Genomic DNA, 13072 nt, shown 5'->3' on the forward strand with positions numbered 1-13072 from the left:
GGTAATATTTCGCGATATTTGCACACTTTTGACTGGGTAGAGGTCAGCAAATGTTACTAATAATCATTACAGCCCCTCTAATTATTTGTCCAGATTTCCTTCACCGTGGGTTGTGATGTGATGTTCGGCTTTCGACACGAAAAGTACAAATAATTAAGTTTACTTCATCCGAAAAATTCTTATTTGATCATCACCTAACATTTTAGGCGTTGTCCTTGACCATAATTGGAACCTCATGGAACATTTCAAAGCGATCAGAGCTATATTTCCGCTCTCCAGTGTGGTAATAGGTTACTAAATAATATATGAATACGTATGCACCTGTAAATATTTAAGTGTTACTCCCGCATCCGAGTACCTACGTCTATATAATTGGTATAAATTTAAAGGTCTACAACTCCTCTTGGATATACTGTCAACTTATCGGGTCTATGTCCTTCAGTGGTAAATATATACGCTAAAGAATACAAATTTTGTCATTTTTCACACAAAAGTTAGATCGACTCAGCTAGTCGAGATATGACGATCGGTATACTTAAAGGTGGGTCTAGGACCAATATTTCGCGGCGTTACAAACTTTTGGGGCTGCACAAAGCTATAATACCCTGACAACATAGTTGTGTAGGGTATAAAACATGATATCTAATATTTTCATGTTGATCAAATTTCAAACTTTGGTGTTTCTAAGGGTTTCATAAAAAGTATTCTCATAACAAATTATACTACATATTATTTTAAATATTGCTTTTACTCTTAAAGAGCGTGTATTCTACGTTTTTTTAATTATATTATTTTTCAAAATATTTAACAAGTCACATGGACCAGTTTGTATACATATGTATAAAGATTACAAACTAATTTTGAGAAGTAAATATTAAATTTTTAGATTTGCAATACATTCGAATAGTTTTAAGTATTTAGTCTAGTAGATTAAACAAAAATCAATTGTAACAAACATAACAACAACAAAAAACAAATCTCAAACCAAAGAAGCATAAATAGAAATTAAGATAAGTCCATAACTAAAGTAAAAGCAACAAAAAAAAAAACAAAAACATCAACTGCACTCAATGTCATATTTATTCATTTATCTAAATGCAGATGGATATTTTTACTAAATTACCAAAATAAAAAAGATAAAATAGAAATAAATGAAAAAAAATCTAAGAAAAACTACTCCTCCCACAAGTAAATAAACAAACAGATAGTTGCATAAATCCCCCAAGATATGTAGCATCAACAGTTACGAAGGAGTACATCTGTCTGTCTGTCGATCTGTAGCAAAAAAGAAAACTGAAAGGATTGCAGCTTTGTTCATTTCATAAACTATAATGCGATTATACACATATACAATGGAAATATTTTATACATGCATAAACATATGTACGTTCGTATGTATGTACCAAATTGCATTCTTTTGCAACTAACTATACATATATGCAGATTCATAGATATACATATATAGGAAAAAAATAGACAAACTCGAAAAATGGTCTCCCAAATACTGCAGAGTTATTGAATATTAAATGCTTGCGAAGCAAAACCCACAAACAAAACGAAACAACAACAACAACATGATGACCATGATGAATAGATGAACTAAAAAGTATTATTAAGTAATCAACGTTTTTTTGTATTTCTTTTCTAGTTTTTAAAGTAGGCATTTAAGATTTTGTGAATAGAAGAAAAATGGTGACGTAAACCAGGGAGAGTATGACGAAAATGGAAATAATTCCCAGCCTAAAATGGTCGTACAATGGTTGGATTGAAAAGAAAAACTTCCGAATAATTTAATTTCACAGAAAAAATAGCAAATCTGGGAAAATGTGTTTTTCTACTTGAAATTAAAACAATGATGTATTTTGGTTTTAAGTGATTACAATATTGTTGGATTTTCCATATGTATATATTTCAAATAAAATAAATAATAAAAATAGTGTGATATTTCTGTAAATTTATTCATCAGAATTTAATATATATTTTTTAAATAAAAGATTACCGAGGCTATGTAGGTATTGTGATCATAGTATGTTTGGATCTAAATGATAATTTGTAGGGTTAAAAAGCCCTCAAAGTAATTTTGACAAAGACACGACCCCATGCCAAAAACTCAGTTGTTGCGACTTCCTAACTTGTAATAAGGACAATGACGATGCAGCAATTTGTGCGTATAGCAATTAAACGTCAAGTGGCAAATATGGGCTAGCAGAAGGATAAGTTCCTCGCAATAGCTTCAAACTCCTCAGAAGTTTATCCTCCAACGGCGAATGAATCATCTTCCCGGCCTATAAGTTGTAAGCAGTTTTCGGAGGAGCAATAATAGTCTGCAATAAACTGGTATTGCCACAGACAGCTATATGAGTCAATTATTTTGAAAATGGTTTAAGACTATTTCAGGTTCTGATACAAGTCTTAGTTTTCTAGAAAAATTTACACAACATATTACATTATATATTCTATTATGTTTAATATACCACTTAACAATATTTTTGAAACAACACAAACGCAAAACTTCAAATGTCTTAACGAAAAAAATGGACTTAAACCACTTAAAAAAACGTCTCATATGTATGAAACTAAAACCCCAGACACCAAGCTCTACAACAACCAAACATAAATAAATTGGGTCAACCACTCAATCGATGATCCATGATGACCACAGAGTAGCCATCATTGCTCAATGCCACCTCGAATGCCAAACGAAACTTAGTTTGATTTCCCACGATGTATGGGCCATATGGGTATGGCACAGGTTATCTTTGGTAATTGATATTAGTTTGGGGAAAAAGAAATGCATTATTTTATATGAACTATACGACCTACCTCTGCGAGGTGCATCTTTAACATCAAAAATTCCTGAAAGGAATCTACGAAACCAAAATTGCACATAATTGGCTGTTACAGTATCGGAACCATAAACACCATTCACAATTTTAGCCGCTTGGCTTGCATTTTCGCCTTTGCCAAAGAAAAACTCTAAAACGTAACGAATCTTGTCTTTGTTCATTTCCATTTCTAACACCCTGTAACTCACAACTGAATGCACCAAACAAAAACAACAACATAATTTTCTTTTTGCTGCAAAATTTTACACTTTCAACGAGCATAAATATGGAATTGTTTGATCGATAATATACAAGAAATCTATCAGAACATTCATCTATCGAAAAAATAATGGATTTCTTTTTCCCCCAAGTAAATAAATACATTTTTCTCAAAGTTGTTCTTAATGAATGGTTACATTTTTCTATCGCCTCATTTTTTAGAAAGGTACATCAATATCTATTGTCCTCACATATTAGACATTTCTACAGTCAAATTTTTCCATATATTTTCGGAGTTAATTACAAGTCATAGCTTTATATTGGCATCAAACCACTAAATATTTTTCTATTAAGAATCTCTTTGCTCTGTAAGTAAATACATTTTTTATAATACAGTCAGATAAATATTTATATGTCCTTCACATGCTAGCCTAAATATTTTCTAATTCAATCAACACACAAATAATACAATGTTTTCTTTTTTTGCATCATAGCCTGTAGTTTGTTTATTTAATCTAATAAATTTAGCAAATTTACTTCGATATTAGCAACATTTACATCAATTTAGAAAGTCAACAAACAAATAATAAATTATTAAAAATATTTTTGGCCCTCATTGTTTCGACCATTTGATGATCGGAGTGATTTATTTGCCTTTTCGTCAAACAGTCGTTTCTCCTTTAATGAAGTGTAAATATGATTTACTTTTCTTACATTTAAATGCACTGGTGATATACATACACACACACTCTCTCTCTCTCTTAAAATTATAAATAAATATAAATACAAATAAACCCCAAGAAAAAAATTAAATAAAGACAGATGAAAGTATTAAACTGCACATATTTGTGGCATTTATTTTAAATATTTTACAAACAAAAACTAAACCAAAAAAAAAAAAAATCTTCAATAAACAATTAAGTATACAACAAAGCAAAACAAATTGTAAATAAATAAAAAAATAAACTTAAAAAACAGATAAATATTAACTTAAATTATAATGACGTACATGACGATGACACGATATACAAATACACAAGAATGTATACAAAAAATATATATTTTAAAATTATATATAAAATAAAAATAGCTAAAATTAGCAAAAAACAACCAATCTACAAACAAACAACAAAAACCTACATCAACATTCATAAAATTATTGATTTCTTCTCCACAATTTAGCTGTGTTTTTATTTATAGGAATCTGCACTAGTCAGTCAATAGTCTCTGTCCGTTTGTCGGTCATTGCATTCTGATCATTGGAATACCATTTAACGACTGAATGCCTCTAATTGTAAACTCAATGATGTTTCCCAAAAAAAAAGAAAAAATGAAAAACTAAAAAAACAAAACAGCATATTTTCCTCTCATTTACATTGCACGCACTACATATTATATACATATATTTATAAGATAGCAAACAAAACATACAACAAATACACATATAGATTTATGCAAATTGCTCGAAACATAATTTACCTTGTTGTGGATATCACAAAAAAAGACACCCAACAGCCGTTTTTTGTCGAATGTTTCAAGTCCGTTTTTTACATTGCCCCCAAACAAAAAAAAAAATACACCATTTATCCCCTGGCAAAGGCAGCAAGCAAACGCCTTTCCATTCCATTAATGTATTTGTAAATGTACTATTTGAACTAAATTTAAGTTTTACTTTTACTACTATTACGATATTATAGTGAAAAAATTAGACATTTAATTAAAAACCAACCATAGGCATTACAGAACTAAATGAATAATAAAAATAAAATAATCTTCAAAATTTAAATATTTAATTGTTTAACTTTTAAAGATGTTTTTGTGGGAAAGCACAATGACGTGGAATTGTTTCCGGTACTTATTTAAAGGGTAAGTATGTTAATCATCAATGCTACGAATTGGTGGGTATTTTATTTATATGAACGGCAAAAATACAGAAATATTTTTCTCAAATTTATAATGGGCAAATAATAGTAACGGTTCTGCAATGAACTACTTTTCATAATCTATACTAATAAAAGAGTAAAGTGATTGACTGACTGACTGATTTAACGATTCATCAACGCCCAGACGAAACGGCTGAAGCTAGAATCTTGAAATTTTGGGTGAGGGTCACTCTTGGCCCAAATGTGACAGATAAGGCTGGGTTTTTGGAAATTCGTACTAGAACGGTACGAAAATTACTAAAAATTACTAATCTATACTAATAAAAGAGGAACGATTACTGATTTAACGATTCATCAACGCCCAGACGAAAAGGCTGAAGCTAGAATTTTAAAAATTTTGGGTGAGGGTCACTTTAGATCCAAATGGGACAGATAAGGCTGGGTTTTTGGATATTCGTACTAGAACGGTACGAAAAGTACTAAAAAGTACTAAATGTGATACCATTTGTATTTGGCGAACCGGTGGAGCTAGAACTCTGAAATTTGGGTTGGTGGTCGTTGATTGAGTGTAGGATAGATGTACTAAAGGGTTTTTGTAAACTCGAAGTATAACTATCCGAAAAGTACGAAAATGTACTAAATTTGGTACAATTTCGTAGCATGTGAATGGAGTGAGCTAAAAACTTGAAATTTGGAATGTAAAATAACGTTAAGAAGTAGGGTCGATATGAGGAGAGTTTGAAAAACGTGTTCTCATGTGTACGAAAAGTACTATATGGTACTATATTTGGTACAAATTGGATTTGGAGGTACAAATCGAGCTGGAATCCTGAAAATTGAAATTAACATTAGGATTGGGATATGTAGGATTGGGATATGTACGTAGTTTTGGAAATTTTTACTTATGTGTACAAAAAGTACTAAATCGTACTATAATTGGTACAATTTGGATTTGGGTGAACCGATAGAGCTGGGACAATGAAGTTTGGAGTTAGGATCATTGTATGGTTGTAGGATTAGGGTCAGGATTCAGTTTACGAAAAAAATACTTATGGGTACTAAATGGTACTAAATTTGGTACAATTTGAATTTTAGGTGAACCAATAGAGCTAGAATCATGAATTTTGGAGCCAGGATCACTGTTGAGGTTTAATATTGAGATATGTAGGAAGTTTTAGAAATTTGTACTAATGTGTACTAAATTTGGTACAATTTGAATTGTGAGTGAACCGATAGAGTTGTAATCCTGAAACCGATAGAGTTGGAAGCCATGTTTCAGGATCACTGTAGGAATGTATGATTAAGGTAAGTATGAAGTTTTGGAAATTTGAACTAATGTGTACCAAATTTGGTACAATTTGAATTGTGGATGAACCGGTAGAGTTTGAATCCTCATACTTAGATATAGGATCACTGTGCGGTGTTGGTTTGGGTTAAGTAGGAAATTTTGGAAATTTGGTACAATTTGGATTGTGGGTCAATCGATAAAGTTGGAATCTTGAACTTCGATTTAGGATCACTGTGGGGTGTAGGATTGGGGTATGTAGGAAGTTTTGGAAATTGGTACAACTATGTACTAAATTTGGTAGAATTTGAATTATGGGTGAACCAATAGTGGATGGTTGAATTTTGGCACTGCTGTGTACAAAATTTGGTATAATTTGAATTGTAAATGGACCGATAGAATTGGAATCCTGAAACTTTTATTTTGGATCACTGTGGTGGTGTAGGTTTGGAATAAGTAAGAAGTTTTTGGAAATTCATACTACTGTGTAATAAATTTGGTACAATTTGAATTGTGGGTGAACCTATGGAGTTGGAATCCTGAAACTTGGATTTAAAATCACTGTCGGGGTGTAGGTTTGGGTTAAGTAGGAAGTTTTGGAAATTCTACTACTAAATTCGATACAATTTCAATTGTATTTGAATTTGGAATCATTGGTTGAGGAGGGTACTTATGGAAATAATGTGTGCTAAATGAAAATTTGTTAAAATTTGGATTTGGGTGAACCTTTAGAGCTCAAATCATGAAATTTGGTACTAAATGGTACTGAAATTATTAATGTGTGGATTGTTTTTTCAGACATATGCAGTTTTATCTAAAAATAAAATAATATGTTAATACATTATTAAATCTTTCCTACATTCGCTAACAAAGTTCCGGGCATATGCTAGTAATAAAATAAACCAACAAATATTGAATATTCATCTTAACCCTCTATGAGCCAGAGGTCCCATTTTTCGGATTTTATAAGTATTTCGGGACGCTGATTACGATTCTGCAAGAAAAAAGTAAAATTTCAATAGGGCGGATCGATGATGGCGTTTTGTAGATCCAGGGTCATAGGTTACAAGTGTTAAATCAGATTTTGAAATTGAAGTAAAATTAATCCAAAATGGCCTACAAAACATAACAAAAAATTAAATATTTAATTTCTTTGCAGTATTTAAGAAATATAGCCCATTCGTTTAAAACCCACAAATTATCTAATGATAGTTTTTGGTAGCCATTGAAATTTAAAATTACTAAGTTATAAGTAATTTGGTTAAACAAACGCTCATAAAATCCCCAAAGTACTTAAGGGTGTACAGTTATATGGGGTCTACCGTAATAAATGGACCCAAATTAATCATTTTTGGTATATATTTAATGTTAGTATTTTGACACATGTGAATGAAAAATAACATTTTTCAAATATAAAGGTATTTTACTTGGTTTCTTTTTGGTAGATACATGCGTACAAATTAATTTGTGTTCATTTAGCGTCCTATTGACGCTATATACCGGGCTTTATCTTGTATTTCATTTTTATTAGAGTTACTTGACCACCCTCGTACTAATAGGAAAGAATAAACCAACCGAAATTACATTTGGACAATCAAAATACCGAAAATGGGCGCTACGACAAAGTATAAATTATATCAGCCACTTCCGTTGAACAAAAAAACAACTACATATGAGGGCTATGATAATATATGGACCCATATAGATAAATCTCTTCACAGGAGCAGTTATACAACACTACAAGTAAAAATGTGTGCCATATTTTTACCCTTCACCACACTGTGTTACAGGGTATTATGTCTTTGTGCATATGTTTGTAACAGGCAAATGGAAACGAGATAGACACATGGTTGCTTTTGAGAATCTGCATAGAATCACTTTCTGAGTCGATTTATGCATGTCCGTCTGTCCGTCCGCCTGTCCATGTTAAATTGTAAACAAAGTACAGGTCGCATTTATGATCCGAATTGTATGAAATTTGGCACAGCTCGTCTGTTTGGTCCAAGGACAACCCCTATTAAATTTGGGAAAAATCGGTTCAGATTTAGATATAGCTCCCATATAGCGTACTGAATTGAGTGTAGAATGATGTGTGTAAAATTTCTTGAAAATCGGTTCAGATTTAGATTTAGCTCCAATATATCGACGACTCCGAATCATAGTAAGCTAAGTCGACTTAGCATGTTTTAAAGTTTACGTTTTTAGATACTACTGTCCCTAATTTACATTCACTGAAATTTTGGTAAGTATCGGCCAATCCAAACCAAAGTTATAAACAAAAATGTACTTTGCATGGCACGTACGATTAAAGAAACTTCCATACTTTGAAAGCTTCTACTGAAAAACTCACTTTTCAGACTTAGCATGGCTTTCTATGGTTCGGAGGCGTCGATATATCTTCGACCGATTTAATGAAATGGTTCACCAAAGTCCCTATATATCTTTAGATTTCAACGAAATTTGGCATAGCGTACTCAATTGAGTGTAGAATAATGTGTGTAAAATTTCTTGAAAATCGGTTCAGATTTAAATATAGCTCCTATATATATTTTCGACCGATTTAAGGTAAATGAGGCACCAAAGTCCCCATATATATTCCGATTTGCACGAAATTTGGCATAGCGTACTGAATAGAGTCTAGAATGATGTGTGTACAATTTCTTGAAAATCGGTTCAGGATTAGATAGCTCCCATATATATGTTTGACCGATTTTATGTAAATGGTGCACCTAAGTCCCTATATATCATTCGTTAGCCAAACTTATATCAAGTTTTGTTGGAATTCGTCCATATTTAGATATAGCACCCATAAAGTTTCGTCCAAGGATCCAAAATATGTCCATTAGGAATAAGACGTGCATAAATTAGTCTAACCTAACCTGTGACAAGTTTCGTTGAAATTATATTTGGATATACGTCCATATATAGTCTACCAAAATCATTCTAGACTTAATTCAGTACCCTATACCAACATCCGTGCAAATCGAAAAATATATTGGGAGTTTGGTGCACCAATTACATAAAGTCGGACTAAAATATATATGGGAGCTATTTAAAATTCTGAACCGATTTTCACGAAACTTTGCACATGTTATTCTAGACCTTATTCATTACGCTGTGCCAAATTTTGTGGAAATCGAAAGATATATCACGAATTCCACAAAAAGGTCAACCACACAGGTGAAAAATCGATTCGTTAAGAGAGATATGAAATTATATAGGAAATATTCTTTGCAATCCGGACAATATATTTTTAGTTGAATTTTGAAAAATAACCGTTGTTTTTCTTTTCGTTGTACCATTTTCGCGTGGAGAGTAACTTGGGCATATTTTTATTAGTTTTAGAGTGTAATTTGTCGTAAGTGTGGACGCTGTTAGCTAAAACAATATCAATAATAAATATTAAATTCAAATAAAGTAATATCTTACTAAGAATTACATATATATAAACCTATACATATACCAAGAGAATCCCGTGGTAAGTGCAGTTAAATAGTGTAAGAAAATATGTAACGCGTGCGTGACAAAATTAGCATATGTTTCTATACAGAACCTAATATGATAAATTTTTTTTTGATAATGCTGTTATGTGTGGATCTTGAGATGACAAATTCAAATAAAACAAAGTTTGTCTTCTATCTCCATCGAACAAATTTGTATCCGTCACGCACATGTTACATTCTTCCTCAATAAGTTGCTTTAGAACCGAATTTACAGGCAAAAATGTCGTCCATAACTGCATAATGATTTACCAAAGGTCTTGGGGCCACACAAAGCTATAATATCCTGACAACATAGTTGTGTGGGGTATAAGAACTAGCATTTTTAAAACATTATGTTTTGAATTTAATTTTTTAGTACATATGTGTGTAACAGTGCGTTACGAGTGTAACATGTGCGTGACGGTGTTCAAAGTTAAAAAAGTTTATCTTAGAATTTTTTTCTCAAAAAAATTGAATGTCAATATAATCTTGAATAACCCATTATAGCTGTAAAAAAAATTCGCAATTTTATCTCCAGCCAATTCGCAGAAATTTAATATCGAAACTGATATCCAATTTTTAAAGGGAAAATTTTGTAGCGCGTGCGTACGCTAATTTTTTCTTAATATCTCCGACATTTACAAATATATTCATAAAAAAATTAGCAGATATTGTAAAAGGCGTAAAACTATTTAATAAAAATTGCGAAAGAAATTTCAGAAACAAATTTTTCTTAACTAAACAAACGATTATATTTCGCACGCTGTAACAGTGCGTGACATGGAATTCGTGATATAGGGACTTTAATACACCATTTACCTTAAATCGTACGAAAATATAGATGGGAGCTATATCTAAATCTGAACCGATTTTTCACAATTTCAATAGGGTTCGTCCTTGGGCTAAACAAATGAGCTGTGCCAAATATCATCGAATTCGGATCATAAATGCGGCCTGTAATTCTATCTCGATTATTTTTGCCTGTTACAAACATATTCACAAAGACATAATACCCTGTACCACAGTTTGGTGAAGGGTATAAACAGTAAGAAAAGTAGTAAAATCGGACGGAGCGGATTTTATGATACCCTTCACCACTTTGAGTACTTGCAACAGATGCATCCTTATAGACTTCGCATTTTTTAAGGGCCATTAACTGTGTACATTAATTGGATGAATTTAAAAATGTGATCTTTATCTAAATGTGAACCGACTTAGATCAATTCATAAACATGTCTTTCTGCAACACATACTAATTTTTTCATTTCGGCCAATATAGAGTCGTTTGTTTGCAATGGGACAAAATGATGTAAATCAATTTAAAGCAAATCGGACATTCCTTAATTTTTTGGAGCCCAGTTAACGTGAAGTCGGCTATATCTGCATTTCTAAAATACGCATTTACGTCATTCTATGCTCAATTTTGTACGTTGTAGAAAATTTCGACTCACTCTGACGAAAATATATATGGTAGCTATAACCAAATCTGAGCCGATTTCAACGAAACTTGCCACACGTTAAGCTATACTAACTTCAGGGCGTTGTTTAAAATATTGTATAAATCGTCTTTATTCTGGGTCTTTGGTGTACCAATTACTGAAAATCGGACGAAACTATATAACAGCTATATCTAAATCTGAACCGATTTGAGCGAAACTTTCCACACAGTAATACAAACTTTAGTATGTTTTGCAAAAATGTGTGCCAATCGGCCATATTTTGGGTCTTAATTGAAATTCGGACGAAACAATATATATGGAGCTATATCTAAATCAGAACCGATTTCAACAAAACTTAGCGCACGCCAGCCTATACCTAATTCAGTACGTTGCGCAAAATGTTGTGGCAATCGGCCTATCTTTGGGTCTTTGGTGCACCATCAACTGAAAATCTGATGAAACTGTATATGAGAGCTATATCTAAATCTGAACCGATGTCAGCGAAACTTGTGCTAAATGTTGTGCCAATCGCCATATTTTGGAGCTTTGGTGCTTCATTTAATGAAAATCGGACGAAACTATATGGGAGTTCGGGTAGAATTTTTCTATTTATTTATTTATTTATTTTTTTTTTTTTTTTTTTTTGAAAAAAAAATTTTGAAAATAATTAAAATAGTTGGTCATTGTATTCGGTGTCAAAAATATGCATAGCAGAGAAAACTAATATACGAAGATTATTTCTTTGCAAAATTCTATCATTAAGGTCAACTGAAGAACAAACTAAGAAAATTATGTGGTAGTAAGTTGTGTTCAAAACATCAACATACCGAAAATAAAGCGGGAAACATGTATGTTACCTTTTTAAATCGTTAAGCTGTAGTGCATAATTTCTGGATTTTTTTATACTTATTACACACAGGTTTTATTATTCGCTTTATATATGGTATATGTTTTTATCAAATAGTCGACTATCTATATATCTATGAAGGGGTGGTAAAATATTGCGATGTGCAACCAATGCATCAAATTGGTAAATCCATTCGCTTCAAATTAAAGTTAAAAGTTGTTAAAATCTTGCCCGATGAGTCTCTTCATCGGACTTGATCTTTGCTTGTTTTAAATAATAAGTTTTCGATGAAATTTAAATATTCCGTTCACTTTAAATTAAATTTTCAAAAATTTTGACAGGAAGTGGGCCGATAAGTTCGATCTCCCAACCCTATAAATGTTAGATTGTTTGGTTCAAATCGAATAGTCGGTTCGTATGATATTATAAAATTTGTACCTATATTCCAAATCTTCGAACTTGATTTATGTTCAACGCTTTGTATTAAATAGCAAATTAAAAATTTATATAAAAATAAATTGTAAATTATCGAGGAATTTACATAATTTATTACTATAATTACAGTAAGTATGTACGCTAGGTAAACATGGCCATGAGCAACACTTTCACAAATCTGTGTTCCTGGTTTAACTTTCGAAATTGAATTTAAATTGAAAGTTTGAGTATCATCAAGAACAGGTGAACAAAAACAAAGTAACACATGCAAACCTAATTATGTACTTCAATTCACAATGAAATTACTATCAAGAAAATTTAAAATAATAAAAATACAGGGAAACAAAATTTAAAAATTTAGAAAATGAATTACAATTTAAAATGCTAAATGAAATAATTAAATCGCTGGGAGAAGGCACTCTGGTCGCTGTGACTTTGTTCTACACATTGGTTTTGAAAATTCCGCTATTCGTATTGTGGCATCTCTTATTGGCAATCACACAACGACAAGGAGTCTCAATCGAAGCTGCAGGGTTTGATAACGGCAACACCGCCAACGGCAAACCACAAAAACCTGACTGTTCGACATGTGAAGCTATTAAGGTAAGTGCGTGAGTTTGTGCAGATATATAAGCATCTGTGTGTGTATGTATGTAC

The 13072-nt window shown here is 31.8% G+C and overlaps 1 protein-coding gene across 1 annotated transcript in view; it reads left to right on the forward strand.

The window, feature by feature from the left end:
- Nucleotides 1-12796: 12796 nt before the first annotated feature.
- LOC133324000 (mucin-5AC-like) overlaps nucleotides 12797-13072 on the forward strand; it is a 112530-nt gene continuing 112254 nt past the window's right edge. Inside the window, exon 1 of the mRNA XM_061532901.1 lies at nucleotides 12797-13018. Within this exon, the coding sequence (XP_061388885.1) occupies nucleotides 12797-13018 (222 nt within the window). The remainder of the gene's footprint in view (nucleotides 13019-13072) is intronic.

This window comes from Musca vetustissima, unplaced genomic scaffold (assembly GCF_032173495.1).
Source record: "Musca vetustissima isolate MV318-11 ecotype Yass unplaced genomic scaffold, APGP_CSIRO_Mvet_v1 utg9970, whole genome shotgun sequence".
Taxonomy (NCBI): domain Eukaryota; kingdom Metazoa; phylum Arthropoda; class Insecta; order Diptera; family Muscidae; genus Musca; species Musca vetustissima.